This window comes from Plecotus auritus (genome assembly GCF_963455305.1).
Source record: "Plecotus auritus genome assembly, chromosome: 4".
Taxonomy (NCBI): domain Eukaryota; kingdom Metazoa; phylum Chordata; class Mammalia; order Chiroptera; family Vespertilionidae; genus Plecotus; species Plecotus auritus.
In genome coordinates, this window is record NC_137775.1 from 154,411,062 (window position 1) to 154,435,399 (window position 24,338).

At 37.0% G+C, this 24,338-nt stretch overlaps 1 protein-coding gene across 1 annotated transcript in view; it reads left to right on the top strand.

Moving 5' to 3' along the window:
• GNAI1 (G protein subunit alpha i1) overlaps positions 1 to 12,951 on the top strand; it is an 81,615-nt gene extending 68,664 nt beyond the window's left edge. The window contains exons 6-8 of the mRNA XM_080665763.1: positions 4,156 to 4,285; positions 5,380 to 5,533; positions 10,918 to 12,951. Coding sequence (XP_080521889.1) covers positions 4,156 to 4,285; positions 5,380 to 5,533; positions 10,918 to 11,108 — 475 coding nt within the window. The 3' untranslated portion in view covers positions 11,109 to 12,951. The remainder of the gene's footprint in view (positions 1 to 4,155; positions 4,286 to 5,379; positions 5,534 to 10,917) is intronic.
• Positions 12,952 to 24,338: the final 11,387 nt, after the last annotated feature.

The window sequence follows — 24,338 nt, forward strand, 5'->3', positions numbered from 1 at the left end:
CCCATTGTTTAGGGAAAAAGGTATAATTATAAAAGTTTTTAAAAACTTAAGAGTTGGAAATTCTAAAAAATTTTCTCAGATAATGGACAAAAGAACGTTTGGGTGAAAGAGGGCAAGAAACTTCCTAGGAATATTTATATGTTTATTTGAGAACACATAGCTGTGCAAATTCCTTTTGCCGATATTTTCCATGGGGATTTAAATAAAAATAGTTTTTGGCGCTTATTTCTGAATAGAAGATACTTTCTAATACTGTATATTTTGAGCAAGTTCTGCCATCCAGTTTTAGGTAGGAAAAGAGAGTTTTATTGATAGTATATATGTTTATTTGTGGAAATATTACAAAAGAAGAGTACCTTTTTAAAAGTTTTCATAAACATTTTTACTCATGCAAACTGATGTGATGAAAAATGTTTATTTAACTTAGAGTGTCCTGATGATTAACTTACTGCGGTCTGAGCAGGGAAGCACTGAATTGCAGTGGCTTTTGGAAATAGAGGGATCTTGAAATTCATTTTGTCCAGTTTTCTCATTTTATAATGAAACAGGCTCAGGGAAGTTCAGGTAAACATTACATTCAGATTTACAGAATTATGTTTTTTCTTTTTCCAGTAACAGTTTTCAAAATATGTCAAAAACTGCTGCACTTTGCCTCAGGTGACTATAATGATCTGAAACAGTAATAAAGGAGAATTTCTGAAAGATCTTATTAAAGGGTTCCAAGTCAAAGATAAACAAACATCAGCTCACCTCCTGAAGAAGCTGACAGTTGGCAGCTGTTGGCAGCACAGTTAATATGTGCAGCTATACCTTTGAGTCCCTCCTTCAGTATTTTAAATACATTTGTTGTTATAATTTGTCACTAATTTATCCCACATTCAGTGGTTCACATAATTGAGTTTTCCAGAAAACTAAAATTTAATTTCAACTTCCCATAGCAGCTTCCCTCCAAAAAAACAAACATTGCCCTGCTTCTTAAACTGAGATACAGATCCTAATTAGTTTATCTGATCATGTAACTCTGTGCTTTAACACATGGTACGGAAACTAGGGCATCTGCCCTGGCCAGTTTGGCTCAGTGGCTAGCGTGTCAGCCCACAGGTTGAATGGTCCCAGGTTTCATTCCAATCAAGGGCACGTACCTGGCTGGGGACAGGGAACTATGGAGTGTGTTTGTGTTGTAATTCATTGTCTGATTTTAACAGCTGTTGTAAAATTTAAATTTTACTTATTTTGTGGTATGATTGGAATTAAATTCAGAATGAAGCAATAAGACATTATTCTTTAAGAATTTATCTTACCACCTCTGTGATGAGGCAGGCATACATGGATTATTTTGCTTTAAAGAATCAACAGGTTTATTTTACTACTAGAGGCCTGGTGCATGAAATTCATGCACTGGGGGTGTGGGGGGAGGTGTCCCTCAGCCCAGCCTGCACCCTCTACAATCTGGGACATCCCTCTCACAGTCTGAAACTGCCGGCTTCTAACCACTTGCCTGCCTGCCTGATTGCCCCTAACCACTCCCCTACCAGCCTGATTGATGCCTAACCGTTCCCTTGCTGGCATGATTGACACCTAACTGCTCCCCTGCCAGCCCAATTGCCCCCAACTGCTCTCCCCTGCAGGCCTGGTTCCCCCCCAACTGCCCTCCCCTGCCAGCCATCTTGTGACAATGTGGGGGTGGCCATCTTGTGATGATGTGGTGGCGGCCATCTTGTGATGATGTGGTGGTGGCCATATTGTGATGATGTGGGCGCCCATCTTGTGGCAATATGGGGGCACCCATCTTGTGATGACATGGGGGTGACCATCTTGTGATGATGTGGGACGCCCATCTTGTAATGACATGGGAGTGGCAATCTTGTGACAATGTGGGGGCAGCCATCTTGTGACGTGAGGGTGTGAGGGTCAATTTGCATATTACCTCTTAATTATATAAGGATATTTTTGCCAAATATAGAATTAAAGCATCCCTTCTATTATAAAATGATCATAATATGACAAATTTCTATTTTTTATAGTAATATGAATGTGTAATAGGTTTTGGAGTGCAGTGTCATATTTATAGGGTTGCTATCCATGTATGGTCCACTAGCTCGCACTGTCAGTCTCAGTCATAATGGTATCAGATGAGTCTGAGGGAGGCCAGCAGGCACATCTCAGGATCTCCAGGGTCCTTCCCTCTCCCCACTCTCCTAAAACACATGGAAGAAAATTCAGATTCCATCCCTATTTGATGCTTGTCAGAGGCCTCATCTTTTCATATAAAGAACATATTATACATTTTTTTAAAACAGAAGTTTAGAATTTGAAGGTAATTCTAATGTATGTGTGAAACAATGACTAATGCTTTCTGCACGATCCTATCGTTTATAGTATCAGTTCTTAGTCATTTTTCTCCTTGGCTTGAGAATTAGACAAGTGGCTTTCAAAGCAGGGTCCTGGGATCAGCAGCAGGCGATTCTGGGCACTCAAGTTTGAGAAGCACTGGCTTAGAGTAAAGGATCTTTGTTTATGACCAGCATATGGGTGACCCTCATTCACTTCTACTTTAAACAAATTGAAGATATTTCTTGTCAGATGTCCTAATTATCATGTTACAGCTTTTTTTTTATTGAACATTCCCACAGCATAATTGGAAGATCTGGATTTTTAACATGGTAAAGCTAGTCTATTATTTGAAAGTGTTTAAAAATATTCTGTAGACACAATTCACTTATTTATTCAACAAATAAGTACTTGTCTGTGTTCAGTGTAGGGGATATAAAGAGATTAAAATAAATAAAATTACATTGTTAGGGGAGGTAATATAAATATTTAATATTCAGGTGATGATAACTACTATAGTGAAAATGTACCATTTTGTATAGTGTTTCCATTACATAAGTGGTTGTTATTATGTATAAGTGGTCAGGAAATATGTGACATTTGATCAGAGAAGTTTTTAAAAATATATTAACTTTTTGGTAAAGTTCTTTTCAGATTGTGTTTCTTGGCAATTTAACAAATGTATAATCATTTTAATTAATTTTATTTTGTTCTTGTTTGATCTTTATTACCAGCTGTCCTTTTTGTATCTTACTCATTTTCATTTATCATAGAATAATTTTTATATAGTATTCTTAAACTCAACAATTTATTAGCTAAACCAATAGAATGCAAGCCCCTTAAATGATGATAAAAGAAACAAGACTGGTTGATGTACTCAGATTTAGTTTATAGGCCAATACTGCTCTGCAGGGAAAATTCTTTTTGCTGCCTGAGATTTAAATAGGGACCATTTTAATTAGTTCACCATCTAGATAAATGGAGGCTTTAGAAATGTACCATTTTGCATAGTGTTTCCATTATATAAGTGGTCATTGCTATGTTGCATAACATACCCTATGTGCATTTCAACTTTTGCTTAATAAACTTTTACAAGGAAAAGAGGAAAGAATCACTGTCTTTATACTATTTAATTATGTTGCTACCCTGTACACTAACCTACAATGGTCTACTGTCATATATTATGTAAAAATGGTGTATTTTTTTTTTCACTCCAAGTTTTTTACTATTCATTAGGGGCACCCATTTATTGCAGGTTGCATCTCACCTTTTCTTTTATCCCCTGATTTTACTTTTTAATTGAGGCAACCTGTTGGCCCCACTCTAAATATGACTTGCTTGCTCAGCTTTTTCTTACCTGGAATGGTTTCTCCTTCACGTCAAAGTTCTGCTTCTTGCCTCCGAGAGAAAACAGCGTTTTGTGGTGGGAGGAGGGGACCGTGTCCCCTGCCTCTAATCTTTCGTGACATTGGCAAATTGAATATACTCTGTTCTCTCTGCATTTCCTCGTTGCTTCATGTGAATTTTTAGTGTTTATACATAGTGCAGCCCATTCATATGGATTTGTTTTAATGTTCTGTTTTAAGTGTTTTTATATGTTAATATGTTATTTTTGAAGGTATTTTGAGTTGTTTTGTTTCTCTTTACTCAAAAATTTTTAAAAAATCAGACTTTTTTCTTCATTTCTGACATTCTTTTCCTCCCATAAAGTCCTTTCCTCCTTTCTTCCATCCCATGTTCTCCCTGCAGTTTTTGTTGATACTGTAGAACTCAGAGCTTTTGGACACTTAATGTGATGTCTAACTCATTGTTTTCCTCTTCCAGAATGTTTGATGTGGGAGGACAGAGGTCTGAGCGGAAGAAATGGATTCACTGCTTTGAAGGAGTGACCGCCATCATTTTCTGTGTGGCTCTGAGTGACTACGACCTGGTTCTAGCTGAAGACGAAGAAATGGCAAGTACACCCCCTGTTAAAGATTGAGCAGGAAATAGGAAAGGCTGAAGATGTTGGCAGGAATTTCTCTAAGAAAAATTATTTGAAAGTTTGGGCTCTTTTCTCTAATTTTTCTGTTTCCATCCTAAATGGGAACTATAATAAGGAAACACAGATGGACCATGAGAAAAAGGAAAAGACAGAGTTTATCTTCCCTTAACCCTCTGTACTTAACTGCATTGCCTCTGTCTGACAGTATTTACACACTGAATGAAAATAAACTTTGTTTCATAATAGTCAAGGCTTATTTTCCTTAACGTATTACTTCTGCCAGTTCTTGCTCAGTAATCTTTGATCCATGTTATATTTTGCACTACCGTGTAATTTTCAGATGTATTTCAGTATACTGTTAGTCTGGGGAAAATATTTTTAAGTATCAACTCAAGCAGAAACTTAATTTTAAACGAAAGAGTGAAGTTTAGTACGAACTGGAAAAAAGAAGATAGAAATGTCAGTTTTCTGTTCTTTAAACTCAGGTGTATGCAGTTACAGTGCAGTAGGTGCAGTGCCCCTCACACATGCAGTTCCCTCTTCCCGGCAGCACTAAGAAATACACCGGTGCCCTTTTAGAAACTGCAAATACTGGGAGGCAGGAAACGGAATGAGGTTTCCTTCCCCTACCATACCTTTATCGTCAGAGTATTAGGCTAATTGTGGTTCAGCTTATTCAGTTTAATTTACTAATCTTTAAAAGACTTTACTTATCTCTTAATGGAAAGTTCAGTTAACTCTGTAATTATGAGATCTTTTCAAATGTTTGCACTTGGCATCCCTAGATAGCAAGGCCCCCCGGCAGGGCGTTCCCAGGCACAGTGACACCTGGTGGGTACCCAGCGAGTATTGTTGAATGCAAAAGTGATTAACGACTGATGTAGATACTCATCTCGCCCCAAATCAAAGGTGCTTGTTCTTAAATGCCAGAAAAATATTTTTGGAGTAGGTTATCTATTTTACAGCTAAGTTCTATCTTGTTACAATATCTGTTATTTTTTTAAAGTAGCATTTCTCAAAATTCTTGCCATTATGACAAACTCATTGTATCCTTTTTACTACAGAATCGAATGCATGAAAGCATGAAGTTGTTCGATTCCATATGTAACAACAAATGGTTTACAGAAACATCCATTATACTTTTTCTAAACAAGAAGGATCTCTTCGAAGAAAAAATCAAAAAGAGCCCTCTCACTATATGCTACCCAGAATATGCAGGTATTTTACTTTCTGTGAATAACTTGTCAAGTCATACATATCCCAGTGAAATTTCCCGTAAAACAAGATTTCAATTGTTGATTTAATCCCTTGGCTTAGTAATTCTTTCCTTTAAAAGAAATTACTTATCATAGTACATTCAAGCACAAGTAGTTATTTGGGATGTGGGTTAGATTATTGAAACTAACATTCATTTTATGGAAAAGCTGTATAATTAGTTTTTTGTGATGACTTCAGTTCTTCATAAATTTACAGTAAGGATTTCTTCATCTAGTTGACATGTCTTGCTTCTTGTCTCATCTCAAAGATAGATGTACAATAGACAAACAATAGCAGTGCCGCATGCTGCCATGAACATGAACAATAAATGTGAGGGGTAAAAATGAAGAAGGAATTTGTGAGTTAACACGCAGGAGTCAGGGAAGGTTTCACATGCAATCCAAAACTTTGGTAATGAGGTGATTAATGGCATTTTACTTTTACGACTAAAGAAAATGATCTGCAGTAAGAAAAGGTGACTGAGAGACAGTCCTGGCTTTTCCATAATTAGCTCTTTGATCTTGAACAAAGCAGTTAATGTAGCTGGGTCTCAGTCCCCGTCTTTACAATCAGAAGTGGGCTAAAGCATTGGTTATGGTTTAGTTTGATTTTTGGAACACCTGGACTCCTGCTATTGAAAGTGGGTGCAAGGAAGGGAAATAAAGCAGAGTGACTTAGCTTTCATCTGAATAATATTTTAATGAAGAGAATTCTGTGCCTTAAAACAGTTTGACTATCACTGGTTTATAGGGTCTCTAAATCTAAAATTTCTGAAGAGTTTGGTTAAGGTAGCTAATATATACAAGTTACCTTCACCCCATTCTTTCTGTTTTAAAATAAGTCTCAAGAATTTGTTTGGTTATAAACAAAAATTTAGTTGGTCTTGTATTGAGGAAATTGTATGATAAGTATTCACTGCCTTTTCACAGGTGATGTTAAAACAACCCTGTGGTATCAGTGCTCTTACTTCCCAGGACTTAAATGAAGAAACAGAGTCCAAATCCAGACCTAAGTCTATAGCATCATTAACCACCAGACTAACATTAATTAAATTCTCATTGGAACCAGGGGTCGGGGGCAGGGGGTGTTTCAATACATATAAGCACACTAATTATTATAGCCCTTTTTTGTATATTGCAAAGTTATACTTCAATTCAAAATAATTTCACACATTTTCTTATTTTAAAACTTTTATTTTCTTTTTGAAAGTTATAGTATCCTAAGTCACCTTATAACAAAACACTTTTAGTGTTTATTAGGAATAAAATTATTTATAGTACTAATTCCAAGATTGAAGTTATCTAGAATCAAGGTGGCTTAGTTTTGCCCTTACTTTCATCTGTCTTTTAGATTATTTTTGTCATTTTCTACTGTGAAGTAGCCATGTTGTACTAATATTACCAGAGTACCCAAATGCATTGATAGAAATCACATACCTACAGGGATTTCAGAGCAACAAGGAATATGCTTGTTAGCTCTTTCTTTGCCAGGTATACAGTATATACAAGAATTTCCCTTAGGTTGTCAAGTTAAAAAGAATCCCTAATCTCAGAATTTTTTTTCATTCCTAGTGTTAATGTAATAATTTAATCTTCACTGCATGCCCTAATTATTGACTCAGGTGCCTCTTGCTTCAGCCTCAACTCTTAATTCCTATGGCTATTGCTTTTTATAGAAGAAACCTATGTAGCCTTCAACTACTCAGTTCATGTCTATCTCCACCTGCTTCTATCTTCCCCTCTGCTTTCTATCTACATGTTGGCAGTTCACCACATTCTAGCTGCCATCCTATAATCTTTTAGCGCTCCATCCTTGCAGGGTCATATTTATTCTCAGGTGAAATTCTGTTGTCAACTGTAATTTCTCTCTAGAGCCTTGGGCTTGCATTTCCAACTACTTGTTGAGCACATTCTTGTTTTTTAGCACCTGAAACTCAAACTAAACTCAGTGTATTTTGTTTTTCTCAAATTTCTATCTCCCTTTGAATTATATCACAAACCTCCCAATTCTTTTTTTTTTTTAAATCCTCACCTGAGGATATTTTTTCCATTGATTTTAAGAGAGAGGAAAAGACAGAGAGAAATGTCGATTTGAGAGGAGCATCGATTGGTTGCCTCCTGCACTCACCCCGACCAGGGCCCAAGCCAGGGAGAAGCCTGCAATTGAGGTACATGCGTTTGACTGGAATTGAACCTGGGACCCTTCAATCTGCAGGCCAACGCTCTATCCACTGAGCCAAACCAGCTAGGGCCCAATTCTCCATTCTTGAACCAGGTTATCATCTATACTTAGCTTTGTTTAGGACACTTCTATCACATGTTAGAAAATACCTAACACATTCTCTCCTACCCCCATACTTGCCATTCTTTTCTCTTTTTTTTTGTTGTTGTTCTTTTTTTATTTTATTTTATTTTATTTCATTTTATTTTATTGTCTGAAGTTTTACATATGTCTCCTTTTTCCCCAATTGACCCCCTCCTGCCATTCCCACCCCAGGCAAGCCCCCAACGCCCCAGTGTCTGTGTCCATTGGTTATGGTAATATGCATGCATACAAGTCCTTTGGTTGCTCTCTAACCCTACCGCCCACCATTGTCTCTGGATCTATTCTTGTTCATCAAATTATGTTGATCATTATATCCCACATATGAGTGAGATCATGTGATATTTATCTTTCTCCAACTGGCTTATTTCGCTTAGCATAATGCTCTCCAGTTCCATCCATGTTATTGCAAATGGTAAAAGTTCCTTCTTTTTTATAGCGGCATAGTATTCCATTGTATAGATATACCACAATTTTTTAATCCACTCATCTGCTGATGGGCACTTAGGCTGTTTCCAAATCTTAGCTATTGTAAATTGTGCTGGTATGAACATAGGGGTGCATATATCCTTTCTGATTGGTGTTTCTGGTTTCTTGAGATATAGTCCTAGAAGTGGGATTACTGGGTCAAATGGGAGTTCCATTTTTAACTTTTTGAGGAAACTCCATACTTTGAAACAAGAGATAGAGGAAGACATAAACAAATGGAAAAACATACCATGTTCATGGATTGGTAGAATCAACATCATCAAAATGTCCATACTACCCAAAACAATCTACAGATTCAATGCAACCCCATTAAAATACCAATGGCATATTTCAAAGATCTAGAACAAACTCTCCAAAAATTCATCTGGAATAAAAAAAGACCCAGAATAGCCATAGCAATTCTGAGAAAGAAGAACAAAGTTGGAGGGATCACATTACCAGATACTAAGCTATATTACCAAGCCACGGTTCTCAAAACTGCCTGGTACTGGCACAAGAACAGACATATAGACCAATGGAACAGAACAGAGAACCCAGAAATTGACCCAAGCCATTATGCTCAATTAATATTTGACAAAGGAGGCAAGAGCATACAATAGAGTCAAAACAGTCTCTTTAATAAATGGTGCTGGGAAATTTGGTCAGATACATGCAAAAAAATGAAACTAGACCACCAACTTACACCATACACAAAAACAAACTCAAAATGGCTAAAGAACTTACATGTAAGATGGGAAACCATAAAAATCCTACAAGACTCTATAGGCAGCAAAATAGCAGACATATATCATAGCAATATCTTTACAGACACAGCTCCTAGAGCAATGGAGACTAAGGAGAAAATAAACAAATGGGACTATATCAAAATAAAAAGCTTCTGCACAGCAAAAGAAACCATCAACAAAACAACAAGAAAGCCCACTGCATGGGAGAACATATTTGCCAATGATATTTCCCATAAGGCTTTAATCTCCAAAATTTACAGAGAACTCATACAACTTAACAAAAGGAAGATAAATGAACCAATCAAAAAATGGTCAAAGGATCTAAATAGACACTTTTCGAAAGAGGACATACAGAAGGCCCAGAGACATATGAAAACATGCTCAAAAAGTCACTAGCCATTCTTTTCTTACTAGTAAGACCTAAAATCAGATTGAGTAATATAACTAGCTACCCAGAATATATACAGGAAATTGAGCTAGGCACTCAGTGAAAGCTGCAGTAACACAGATGGTGTTTGTATATTGCGTTCTCATGCCATGAAGTGAACTTCACATGAGGGAGAGAGCAGGCTGGGTATAAAAGACCTTGAAAGCCAGGCAAATAGTGTTGTGTTATTATTGCAAGAGAGAGTTAATAATTATTTTCCAATGAGCATTTGATTGAAGTATTAACTATGTACATGCAAAATATACACATACACAAATACTCAGCACTTAAGGTGAAGTTCATTGAATTTTTAAAAGTGGAAATACTGATGTTTTATCACTCAGGTCAAGGGGTAGAATATTTCCAGGTTCCCAGAAGACCCATCATGTCCACCCCTCCCTCCTCCACACACACACACACACACACACACACACACAGAGTAACCATTATTATGACTTATCCTCATTGATTAATTTTGATAGGTATCAACCTTCTTTAACTGTTTTCTAAGGTATCAACCTTCTTTAACTGTTTTCTAAACATCAGTTGAATCATACAGTATATAGTCTTTTTGTATCTCGCTTACTTGATCAATAGTATGTTTATGAAACGCATCCCTGTTATTGTGGGTAGCAGTAGTTCTTTCGTTCTCATTTCTCATTACTGTATGGCAACTTGTTTTATGAATATACCAGAATTAGCTGGGTTGTTTCTTAAACTATTAAGAGTCTTTATATGTTTTCTGGTGAACATATGAATATAATTATGTCAAGGGCACATTTAGAAACTGAATTATTGGGTCACAAACTATGCATGTGATTATCTTTAGATACTGCCCAACAATTTCTGGTGTGTTTGAACTCACAAGTCTTTAGTCAGTCAGTTACCTGAAAGGTGGAGTGTGTCATTCCCTTTCTTTAACTGATAGCCATAAACCACATTATAGACCCTTGTATAGTTTTTTAATAAGGAAAGGGAATAAAAATATTGATCAGCATTCAGCCAGCATTTCTTGATCAGCCACTAGGCTGTAACTGACATACATGTCACTATCATGGAACTAAGTGGTTCTGTGTTGGGATTTATAGAGTGTAAGGAATAAGAAAAAGGAGGGATCTGGTATTTGGAGATTGAAGCAGGAACAAAAATCATGTGGAATGCTTTTTGTTTCAGGGTTTTTCAAAAGGGTAACAGAGTCATTAAAAGGTAGTTAATATGGGGTGTTTTTCATTTAGAAGAAATAGTTTCTCTTATTCTATAAGGAAAAAATATAATTATGAAGTCCAACTGCTTTAAATAACTGATTTCAATATTTAAGGCCCATTTTTCTTAGCTGTATACATATTTTAACTTTTCTCATGTTTTTTCCTTTCCCATCTCAGGCTCAAACACATATGAAGAGGCAGCTGCATACATTCAATGTCAGTTTGAAGACCTCAATAAGAGAAAGGACACAAAGGAAATATACACCCACTTCACATGTGCCACAGATACTAAGAATGTGCAGTTTGTTTTTGATGCCGTAACAGATGTCATCATAAAAAATAATCTAAAAGATTGTGGTCTCTTCTAAGTTTTGCCGTGAATGGTTAAAATGCATTCTCAAACCAAATGAGTACTTATATGTGGATCTCTCTAGACTAGAGTCTTGCAGCAACACAGAATGTAGTATACGGCAAACACATCCGGACCTGACCAAAGTTGCTCTGTTTGTTTTTTAAGCTAAGTAAAAATGTGAAAGGTGGTCCTGCATTGGGAACCTAAGGGCAGTGTTAAAGCTGGGCTCTAGTGTATTGATGATTTCTGTGTACGTGTAAATATGCAAATGTATGTATACATGTATTTATAACTTTAGTTTTCCACATTACTTTTAAGTTTTAAGAGTTGCCACTTACAATTATAGTGTGATTGCTTTGGAAGTAACAGAAATATTAAGTACTTTGTACTCAGTGCCAGACTATTGCCTCGTTAACCAGTTTTGAACAGCTTTATTTATATTCATGCCCTGTAAATTTTAAGTATAGCAATTAATATTAGGAAAGATTGCAGCCCTTATCTTGATTATCTTATAATCCTAAAAATGTCATTTGTATAAACATTGCACAGACTATTTTAGTAACATGATTTGTTCTTTAAATTTAATGCTTTATTGAAATGTTCTTAAAGAGGATGAATATAACTTCCTTTGTATTAATTATTTAAACATCATACACATTTTATTTTTTTTTTCTTTTAAGATTGCATGCTGATCTTCTATAGTAGATTTGGTTTGAAGAACTAAAATTGCATATTTTACTATTCTTAGACTTATAAATACTTAATTTTTATTCAGTTGGTTTGTTTTCACTTTGAATTTTAATATTTGGATGATATTCAGGCATTGCCTTAAAGATGATGCCAAATTAATTTTTATACACTTTAAATAACTACCTTTTTATTTATAACTAAGTTTAGGTGGATGATGAGAGCATTTTTGGGTAAAAAATATATCAGCATAATGAATTTGTGACATTCATTTGTGTATTTCCTTTGGGAAATCCCTTGTACCTAGCATATATTGATAGCTCCTTGTTTGGAAGATAACAAGAAAGATCTTTAAATATTCTGCTGCTGGTATAATACAAGCTTTTAATTCATATATGTAACTAGTTTCAAATTTAATTATCACACTTGACTAAAATTACTTTTTCCCCTTAGATTATTCAAATTTCCTCCACTTGCTTAAGTCTATATTATTTTTTAAATTGTACTATTATTTCTGAGAATGAAACAGGCAATTACACTTAGAAAATGAGTAATAGTATTTAATAAAGTCAGTGATTGTATGTCTGTTCAAATAAGTGTTACATATCAGCTAGATGTTGAATGTCAATAGTCATTTTTCTTTTGATTACTCATGATGTATCTTGTGACTTTGCTTCATCAAAGTGAACAGCATTCCCCACCCTACTTGTCTTTTTCACTCATCTTGAAAGAGTTAGCCTTTCAGTAAGCTTGTGGGTAAGTTGTTTCTGTCATTTTGTTGAAGTATATTTGTTGAAATATGTGTGTGTGGGGGTGGGTAACCACAAACTGCATTTATATCTGTTTCATCTTGGGGATTTGTTTTTCTTCTTTGTAATGTAAAGAAATTCAAAATTATCAAAATTCCTTAAATGTGTTAGTTTAGATTCTTTATGTGCCTTTCATGAAAGATATGTTTTCATTAATTTTACTGATGGGAGACCTGTAATATCCATATTGTGAAGCTATGTATGAATTTCAACTATAATGAATAAATTTGAATCATGACAAATAGTTTAAAAAGCCACAAAGAAGCACATATTGGTGATCATAGTTGATGAATTTCTGAACTTTATTCTGTGTAACTGTTATTAATAAATCCTAATAAATTTAAATTTTTAAAATTTTATAAATCTGTTGACTAAACAAATGTTTTTGCATTAGGATTTAAGTATGTTCATTTCTTCTTCATCTTTGCCAGCTTTTTATCATCTCATCTATCCCAGAAGATTGATTTTTCCCTGCCCCAAGTTTTCTCATGAGACATGGTATCACATTTGGAATTGACTGCCTGATACCTCCTTCTGAGAATTTATTGCCTACTCCAACTCAGTATGCACAAAATCAAATTCTCCCTTTAAATCAGTTCTCACCCCCTTACTTTGCCATTGTAGCTACTCAGTACCATCATTCATTTAACCCCCACTGTGGACTTTTTAGCCTTGGGAACTCTTATTAGCTCTCAAATCCATTTCTATTCAGCCATCACTTCTTACAGTTCTTTTCCACTGCCTCACAAGTGGGTTTTTTTGTTTTGTTTTTTCTTTCCATCCACTCGACCACCTACTGAGTTCAGATCTTTGCTTAACTTGCACTTGAAATGGCTTCTTAATGAAAGTCCTCATCTCCCATTTCTCCCTTCTCTAATCCAAGTTATCCTAATATGGAACTGTGGCTGTGTATCTTCTGTGCATTAACGTGCATTGGCTCTAACTTGTCAAAATCAAATCTAACTTAGCCTCCATTCAAGGCTCTTCATCACCTGAGCCTACATCCCACCCCTCTCCCACACTATATCCTAATAGTGCTTTGTGTGTGCATAGCCTGGGCTTTTCTCCAAACATACCACATAGTACTACCTGAGATATGCTTAACACTATGTCCAGAACACGGGGAAGTGTCCATTCATGGCTATTAATGTTATTGTCTGTATTTATTAGCACTTTTGCTTGTGATATCTTTTTTTAGATTCAACTGATATTTGTCTTTCAGTCTGCCCTTTGGGGAACTGCATGGTTCTGGGAAGGTTGCCAATCACAGTTCTCATCTTCCTGGCCATCAGCTCAGGCCTGACCAGTTCTACACCTTTGTCACTGGGCAGATGACTCACACAGAACCAATGTTAGTCCACATTCCCATTCCTAAGGCTTCTAAAGCTATTCTGGCTTCTAAGTTGCCTTAATTTCAGTACAGGTCTAAAAAACTCCTTTTATGCTTGATGTCATTATTTAGGTCCAATCTCTTGCTGAAAAGTCCTGACTAAAATGCATATGGTCAATGAAAATCAACAGTAACTGTGAGATAGATCAAAAAAGGCTCAGAGGGGATAATTAACTGGAGCAGGATCAGATCTGGTTTCAAACCTATGACTTGTGACTTCACATCTGTCAGAGAACTCCAAAGAATGCTACCTTAATCCCAGAAAATGTATAAGTTTAACTATCCCCATTCCCACCTTCTCAGTTTATCTGAACCATCCTGTTTTTTCAGATTACAGTTAACCTGTAAACAATGTGGGTTTGAGCTACATGTGTCTATTAATACGTGGATTTTTTCAATAAATACTGTAAGTGTATTTTCTCTCCTTTATAATTTCCTTAATAACATTTTATTTTCTCTACTTTCTTGTAAGAATATAGTAAAATACATATAACCTACAAAATATGGGTTGACTGTTTATGTTACCAGTAAGACTTCTGGTCATCAGTAGGATTTTAGTAAATTTTTTTTTTTAGGATGAAAATGTATATGTGGACATTTGCACAGAGTGTGGGGGGTCAATACCCCTAACCCCCATATTATGTTATTTAGTGTCAACTGTAAAAATAAGATAGAATGAAGCAGAAGGTATCAAACTCCCTAATATCAAATTATACTGCAAAGCTATAATAATCAAAAGAGTCTGATAGTGGCATAAAATCAGGCATATACATCAATGGAACAGAATAGATAACCCAGAAATAAACCGACATATACCGTATATGGTCAATTAATTTATGACAAAGGAGTCAACAATATAATATAAAATGGGGGAAGGAATTCCTCTTCAGTAAATGTTGGAAAAACTGGACCACTATCTTACATCATACACAAAAATTAATTCAAAGGATTTAAAATTTACTTAGATGAATTAAAAATTTAAACAAGACCTGAAACCATAAAACTAGAACAAAACATAGGTCATAAGCTCCTTGACATCAGTCTTGGTGATGATTTTTTTAGAATGACACCAAAAGGCAACAAAAGCAGAAATAAACAGGACTACATCAAACAAAGATTTCCGCACAGAAAAAAAAAATCTTCAACTAAATGAAAAGGCAACGTACAGAATGGAAAAAAAAATATTTGCAAACCATATATCTGCTAAGGAGTTAATATCTAAGATATGTAAAGAACTCATAAAACTCAATAGCAAGAAAATGCACTGAGATTTTAAAATGGTTAGAGGATCTGAATAGACATTTTTTCAAAGACATACTAAAGGCCAACAGGTTCATGAGAAGGTACTCAACACTCAACATCACTAATAATCAGGGGAATGTAAATGAAAACCACAATGAACTATGACCTCATACTTGTTAAAATGGCTATTATAAAAACGAAAAGAAATAAGTGTTGACAAGGATATGGATAAAGAACCTGAGAATGGGAGGTTTATGTCATTTTCAAGTTAGTTTTGGAAGTTCTCTTGTAGTTTCTTTTTAAAATCCTATCTTCCTAGTTAAAATGCCTTTATATGAAGAGTTTTATATTTCACAACTCCATTGGCCTATTTCCCAGGGATTTTCTCTTAACCCATAACCCCTTGCTTTGGTGTCTGTTGTGATTTCTATTATTTACTTCCATTTTTTAGTTACTTTAAAAGTTATGAAACACATTTCAACAAGTCCAGAAACGCCCAAATATGCACAAGTATGAATGTGCTGCAGTCATGCAGACGAGGGCTGAGGAGGTCTGCCTTGGGACAGTCCTACCATCTGATAAACCTTCTCAAGCACCATAAATAGTTCAAATGTTTCCAGATTTTTTGTTTACTGGCCATCTTCCTGGGTCTCCATACCAACAAAGTGAACTGGACACTGCCATTGCAAAGTAGTTCTTTAAACAAAGAGTGCATTGTAATGATTTTAAAAAATATGATGGGCAAAGCATGCATAGAAGATCAAAGCAGGTTTTCACTACTATTTTAGCAGGTGACAGAGTGCCACTTTTAGTAAAAGAAGGTGCTGTTTCCTCCTGAATTGCATAATGCTTCATCTAAAGGAGGTACTTGAAGAAGGACTCTGGAGAACCTAAGAATCAGGACCAAAGAAATTCCTTTTGCACTGCAGTGTCCATGGAAGGATTCTTAAAATTCTTTTTATTCCTGCACAAACACTCTACATATATATTCTCTGCCTTACTAGGATTTTAAAAATTAATTCTGATCTACTATTTTGCAGTTTATTGTTACTAAATTGACAGATGTTTTTACAGCTTCAGGATAAAGCTGGTCTTGAAACATAAGCCATTGTGAAGATTGGCTATTACCTGGAATTTTCTGTTATGCATTCTTGAATTTTAATTATTTTCTGTGAAAACTTTACAGTAATGAATCCAAAGGCCCTTATGCTTTCAATTAAATTTAGCTTTAAATCCTACTCTAGAAATCATCTCTCTCTCTCTCTCTCTCTCTCTCTCTCTCTCTCTCTCTCTCTCTCTGTCTGAACCTCTGAGAGACCTAGTCTTTCTCACTGATAACCCATTAGCAAGCCTCGAGCCAGCAGAAGACAGTAGCAGAGACCTGACTAATGATCACAAGGTCTCGACTTCTAGCAGGCTAAACATGACATCTTCACCTAAGTTATGTTTAAGCTCCTGAGTTCTAAGATAAATGATCCCCTGGCTACTTTCCCATGAAATGACAGAGGGACCTGGAACCGACATCTGAACTGTCCTTGAGACCTGAAGAAATGCTTTCTTACCCTTACCTCACCTCAGACCAATCAGTTCCCAGCACAACCCCAAAACCCCTACCCCAGTGCCCTGTGATTTTGCCCTGAAGAATCTGTAACCTACTCACCATGGGGGAGTTCAGGCTTTTGAGCATTAGCTTCCCATTCTCCTGAACAGTGCCATTCATAGTAAAATAGCCAATATTTCTCCACTGCCATTCCCTTTGTTTAGTGTTTGACTCCAGTAGTGCCAGGGAAATGAATTGTTTCTGTTCTGTAACAGTAATTTCACCTTTGACCCTTTTCTTACTTTTGAAGATAAAAAATGAGTGAAGTCAAGTTACTTCCACAACACTGGCTTTATTTTTAGTAAATAGTGCTGGGTTCCAGTTCAAAATGGCAATGTAGGAAGATCCTGACCTCACCTCCTTCCATGCACCCCAGGTACAACTGCATGTGGAACAATTTCTTTTGTAAAAACTCCCAAAACTAGCTTAGTGCCTTCTACGCATCAAGTGAATGAGGAAAGAACAGCACCACATAGACATGGGCAGGAGAAACTGAGACACAGTCTTACCATAACACACCCCAAGCCCAGTGATCCACAATCCCGGGAGAACTCAAACCCTGAGCATCTGCTGAGGAACGAAGGATCTGAGTCCCACATCAGACACCCCAACTTTTAAGACTGCCATCTGAGACACATCGATCAGTCCCCTCCTGCATGACAGTCAGATTAGGACTGGGGATCTAGCCTGCAACCCAGGTACGTGCTCTTGAAACATTTTAGAAATATGTCCCTTGAAAAATTCTACTGAAATTTTTCATTCAAAACTATAAACTCACATATAGTTTCAAACATATTACAGATAATGTCCCTTCTAATATCATAAATATGTAGAAAAATGCATATGTAATACACTTATTAAGTGCCTATGTGTGCAGGCCCTCATGGTGTTTTACTAATGCTCTCATTTAGACATCAATAGAAGTTTTATCTTTTCAGAGGAGGCGACAAATTAAAAAACACTAAATATCTGGAATAATGTTTATTACCAACTAGTGGCAGAGATGGGAGTAAAATCGAGGGCTATAAGTCATTTGTTAGTTTTGTCTTCAAAACCCAGTGGCTTACACAAGTTCTGCCCAAGTGCCACATGGTGTAGCTCAGCAGGTCCCAAATGGCATTGCCTAAGCCCAAGTTGATAAGTGTGCTGGTGCATAATGGCATGTCAATGGCTATGAAAAGCCCTGCAGTCAAGAAGCCTGTATGTGTTAATCTACAGCCTTACACACACGAGAACTGCTCTAACAGCAGCCCCTGCCTGCATGTGACTATGGAGCTTTTGAAATGTAGCCAGTCCAAATAGAGATGAACTGCTAGTGTGAAGTGCACACAGGAATTCAAAGACAGACAAACAAAGAAGGTGCACGGTAAACTAGTATTTTGGATATATTGGGTTAAACTAAATATATCTTTCAAATCCCACCTGTGTCACCCTGGCTGGCTGCTCAGTTGGTTGGAGCATTGTCTGGTACAACAAAAGGTTGTGGGTTCAATTCCTAGGCAGGGCACATACCTAGGCTGCTTCTATCCTCGGTTACTTTCCCATGAAACAACAAAGGGTGCGTTTGGAATGCAACTGATTGTGTTTCTCACATCAATGTTCTCTCTCCCTCTCTCTCTCCCCCCCCCCCGCCCCCACCTCTCTCTCTTCCTCTCCCCACCCCCTTTTCCCTCTACTCTCTAAAATCAATAAACATCACCTCGGGTGAGGAGATAAAAAATAATAAAATAAATTAAATTCCACCTGTGTCTTCTTACATTTTGGATACTAGAATATATAAAACACTCAAACGTCTTGCATGATATTTTCGATTTGAAAACCAAATACCTTTTTTTTTTCCTTGCATAACTCTATTTGCATTTAATGGAAAAGTTCCCAGGTCTTAGAGAAGGAGATACCATGGATAAAAAGTTAATATTTGAAAACTACCCAGTTCTAAAATGCTGTACTGTGATTTGATATAATATGGTATTTACTGTGGGGATAAGGAGTTTCATTCACACTTCAAATCTGTCAGCTGTAATGAAAGAGAACCCTAAATGTTTTAAAATTCGTACTCTAAAACTGAGGGGTAAATTAGCTGTATCATTATTTTTAGTTCTAACACAGAGAGTAAGTGTAGGCCCCTGAGGGTACGACAAGATTACCAACCCATCACTTAGTGTTGTTTAGCCAAAGAACAAGATTAGTTGTTGCTGTTTTGTTTGTTTTATGTTGTTACTGTGTTGTATTGTGTTTTTAATATGTTACAATCCCCCAGCCAGATTCCTTTCTTCCTCCATACCTCCCACAGGACTGGCTGAGCACAGTCAGGCATTAAAAAGCTTCCAGACTTTTTCAGGAAGAGCAGCTCCCTGGAACTGTGGAGGAGGACAGAAATTTCACATTCTGTGGGACTGAATTCAGCACAGGGTATCAAATATTCCAAAGCCTTAGATTCATGTTCTGGCTTTTGATAAAGAAAGCAGCAATATAATCGCATCTGTTCTTTAAGGTTCACTAAAATCACATCTGTTTATCTGTATAATTTAAGCTTTCTAGATTCTCAAACTTCCCTCAGGATTTGAGTTCATTAGTTTAATATTATCAATCTGAGAAAGGGATTATATATGTACATATTTTAGCTATACTTCTCGTGAGAGTATACGTATATTTTTTTCCATGAGAAATATGACAATTTTCTACTTGGCACAATATGCACCAAATAAAAGTTAACTATATTGAAATATGTTTATAATTTCATTTACAATTAGTTGAAATTATCCAGACACATTTTAGAAATATGTCTAATGTGTTTTTTTAAGTTTGGAAGACCCTAAATTATTAGTTGCTCTGACAATTATGAAGAAGAAAAGACTAGGTTTTATATCAACTTAATTATCACTTGATTTAATGACTGTGTCCAATAAAGGCACTAAGATTCACATAAACTTATATCCATAATTTTTATATCAAATAATCTAATGTTTGAAGGAATCAATTTTTAAAAAATGAAGTCATCATGCTTATAGTAATACAAGTCGTATCTTCACTCTGGTGATTCTACCTGTGGAAACGCTCATGTCACTAGATCAGTAGAACGCACTTACCTTTACTTAACTACATCATGCTCACACTGGAGCAGTAGTTTTCCATAAAGAAGCAGCAGCAGCAGCAATCTCGCTACCTAATTTCTTAAACTCCAACTTTATCTTTTAGGCCTGTGGTTTTTCTTGGCATAAGTGTGCCGATAATCAAAGTCAATAGTTATTCTGTTTACTAAGCAGAAGACTTTACATACTTGGCTGGCAGCCTGAGCCCAGGGCTACTTCTCAACATGACTTATCTCAAATTTGGCAAAAGAGTTTACCTTATAAGCCATATAAGTGTTCCATATTTTTCCAATTAAATGGTATCCCTCTATTCCTTAAGCCTATGACAAAAATGCCCTTTCCGTGTAGTTATTATAAAAGACAAAGTTATTATAAAAGGCAAGCATCTGACCTCTTAAAGAAAACAGAGCTGCCAGCCCCTCTTACAGACAAAGGTCTAAGTAGAACACAAATTACTATGTTGAGATTATTGTTTGTTTCCCAAAGGCTTTTTCCCCATTAGTATTTAGAATTAGGGGAATCAGTGTGTGAACCTAGGTGTCCTTAACTTTTCAAATGACCAATTACACCTTCTCTATGAAAAGTCCTATTTGGGGAGGCAATAGTGACAATGAAGCAGGACTGACTAAAGCTGGATTCTGGTCCTGCCAACTCCCGTTGTGTGAACCAGAGCAGGTTATTTAGCGTCCATGCTTCAGCGATTTCTCTATAAAATGATAACATCAGTGCTATTTCCCTCTAGGTGTTGCAGGGATTAAATCAGTTATTACACATAATGTGCACGATGTACCCAATACATAGGAAGATGGAAGTTTTAACTATTGTAAACAATCACGAGAGTGATGGTAATGATGCTGATGATGGTAATGATGATGATGAATATATTACAGAGAATAGAGACAGAGGAAAAATTCTCTTACCTCTGGCAGAAGGAGGAAGGGTTTATGGAAGATAGAGAAGTAAGGATTTACTTATAATTCAAAAGAAAAACAAAATGAGTACTGCAGGGGGAATAGTATGTGTAGGGTGGCCACTTGTCCTAGCACAGATGCTGTTTACCCATTTTCCTAGCTTAATTATTAACATCATCCCAGTGCATCTTCAGAACTGACGTATGGTCCCTGTAAATAAGAGCAACCTCATCTAAGGAGCCGGGATGAACTTAAGGCCTCACGAAAGAAGACTTTTAAACTGACCCCGAAAAGAAATGGTAAGAAAGGTAACACCATTTCTCTCTTCCTGGCCAAGTTCCTCCTGAAACGGAACTGGAAGTGGGAAAGCCAAGTTATGCTTTAGTTTTCAGCAGAGCAGAAGATACTAGTAGAAAAATCCAAGTAAGACTATATTGGTTTCCTCTTGCTGCTGAAGCAAATCACCACAAAAGTAGTGACTACAGCAACACAAGTATATTCTCTTATAATTCTGGAGGTCAGAAGTCTAAAATTGGTCTGTAGGACCACATGCCAGCTCGTTAGCCTTCATACCCGAGGCTCTAGGGTAGAATATGTTTGTCTTTTCCAGCTACTCTGCCATCTTAACTATATTTTAATGATTTACTTCTGAATAATCCTTTCTGTTATCATTCTTATATTTATTTGTTAACACTTTTTATTTTATATATATATATATATATATATATATATATTATTTTAGAGAGAGAGAGAGAGAGAGAGAGAGAGAGAGAGAGAGAGAGAGAAGAGAAAAATATGTCAATGTGAGAGAGATACATAGATCAGTTGCCTTCCATACGCCCTGACTGGGGATCACAGGGCAACCTAGGTGTGTGCCTTGACTGGGAATTTGAACCTGCGACCTTCTGCTACACAGGAGGATGCTACAGCCAACTGAGCCACAAGGGCCAAGGCGATTTTATTAACAATTTTATTCTGATAGATCTTCATGGGATTTTTCATCATTTTTACTAATTGCATTAAATCCTGTATTCTCCATGACAAATCTTAATAATTTGGGAAAAACATAGTTTGAGACTAAAAATCACAATTGTCTCTGGTTGTTGGCTGTGAAAATCTAGGGAGGAACTGGTATTTTTGCCTATCTTCTCTCAGAAATCTCCTGAGATTGTTATGTAAATGATTCTTCATTTTTCTAGAATTTTGCTAAGAGGCAAGAGAGAGTCATGATCTACTGACTAGACTTGCTCTTATATAACTACAGAGCCCACTTAAATGATTCTTTAAAGTAATTTAATCATGAAAATATATGTGTGTGAGAATGTAGATGGGTATGCACAAAACATGTCTGGTTTAAAGAATAAAACAAACATGTTTCTCTGTAATATATATCTTTGATATAACGAAACTAGAGGCCCGGTGCACAAATTTGTGTACCGATGGGGTCCTTCGGCCTGGCCTGCGCCCTCTCCCAATCTGGGACCCCTCGGGTTTCGGCCCAATCCCCACAGGCCAGGCCAAGGGACCCCCACTGGTACATGAATCTGTGCACCGGGCCTCTAGTATGCATATAAGATCTTTGGTTAATCTCTTCCCACCTGCCCCCCTTCCCTCTGAGATTCATCAGTCTGTTCCAGGTTTCCATGCCTGTGCATTGAGCATCTGCCCCCTGGTGGTCAGTGCACTACCAGTCAAACAGGCAAACTGTCACTTAGGCTTTTATATATATAGATCTTTGGAGGCTTCCCCCCACCCTCATATGCCTATCTCTGATCACATAGCTCTCCTCCCCTCCAGAGCTAACCAGGATCCTTTGTTAATTTACATAGGAGAATGTGAGCAATACTGGCAAGATTTATTGGAGCAAAAACAAAGGACTGCCCCCACGTGCTGATGTCTCATCCACAAGCAGGTGGCTCAGTTCCATCTTGCTGCAGAAGAAGTCCAGCAACTGAGGCCTCAGACCCACACCTGTGCTTGTCAGGTCCAGGAGGGCCAATATCCAGAGATACAGAACTTCTCTGTATCTCAATTCCCCATCTGTATGTCTACTGAAGGCCCAATGGTGCTTGGGCCTGCATGACTGATATGGAGAGTAAGCATGTAAACAAACAAGCCCCAGGCTTTTGTTAAAATTTGATCTTATCTCCTTGGGTTTGGGAAGGGCTAAGCTTTCTTTCAAACTAACCAATCTTCTAATTCTCCAAGGGCTTGTGCTGAGCCCTCCCCCAAACCAATCCATTTCCTAGATCTTCTGCGGTTTTGTACCCTTATCCTATCTGATTCTTTCCCACATTTTCCCAGGCTAGACTTCTCCCTTTGTGTTGCCATTTTGGCTCCTACTGCTCATGCCTCAAAGTAGAAGGACATCCCCCTGCATCATCTTGACTTCTATTGTGCTTGTGCCCAGCAAAGGAATTTCCCCTTTATTGGTTCCCCCTCCCCCTGGTAGTCTATGGGAAGGAGCCACTTGTTCCCTGTGGAGACTGGGAAGCCAGTCCTTGCTCTCTACTCTGGGGAGGAAAAGATGTTAATCCCCTCAGCAGGGCAATGGGGCTATATCCCCTGGAGTATCTGGAAGCTTCCCGACTTAATTAGGCTTAATATCTAATTCCACTTGTTCCCTTTTTTGTTAATACCTACCTACTGTCACAGCTTCAAACTGTGTTTTTCTATGACTTTCTTTTGTTGTTATTCAATATTATGAAATTTATTCATGTTGACATGTGTAGTTCTTGTTCATTTATTTTCACTGATGAATTTTAATCCATTGTATGACATGATTTATGTAGTCATTCTCCATTGCTGAGCATTTCAATCATTTCCCTTTCTTTTGCCAATGCTGCCATGCATACTCTCATCTTGAGCATATACTTAGGGAGAGTAGAAGTACTGAGTACAAGCATTTCACATCTTGATGTGAAATAGTTTCTCAGGGAAGGTGTAACTATTTGTACTCCTACAGCATTTTATAAACCTTGCAGTTTATTCACATCCTCAAGAACACTTGGTTTTGTTAAACTTTTAGGCAATTTGCAGCAGGGCAGCAAAATTTACTCTATGATCAGCTGCTGGGAGGCAGAGCGTGTGGAATTTTGAGTTTACCCTCCAAGAACATCTCTGTGCTCTTGCTTCCTTGTAAGTCAGCATGAGTTCAGACCCAGCCACTGTGGTATAGTGTCCTATTTCAGGACATAATGTCTGAGAAAATAAATATTTACCTAAAATCTCTATCCTTAAGCTGAAAGTTATTCACCACTCCATTCTAGTCCTGCAGGAGGGACGGGCATCCTCTGACTGTGCGAGATGCCGTGACCAAACCAGTGGAGGACGGGGGTTAATCTGACTTTACAGTCCTCTCTTTCTGCCTGGTGTTTGGAGGCAGAACTAATCTCCTTGTACTCCTTGAGTAAGCCCCTTGGTTCTGGGACAGTTCAGTGTGGCATTGGGGCAGGAGGATAGCAGCATATCTTAAAAAGGAAATTGAGGGCCTTATGCACTGCAAGAAAACTTGA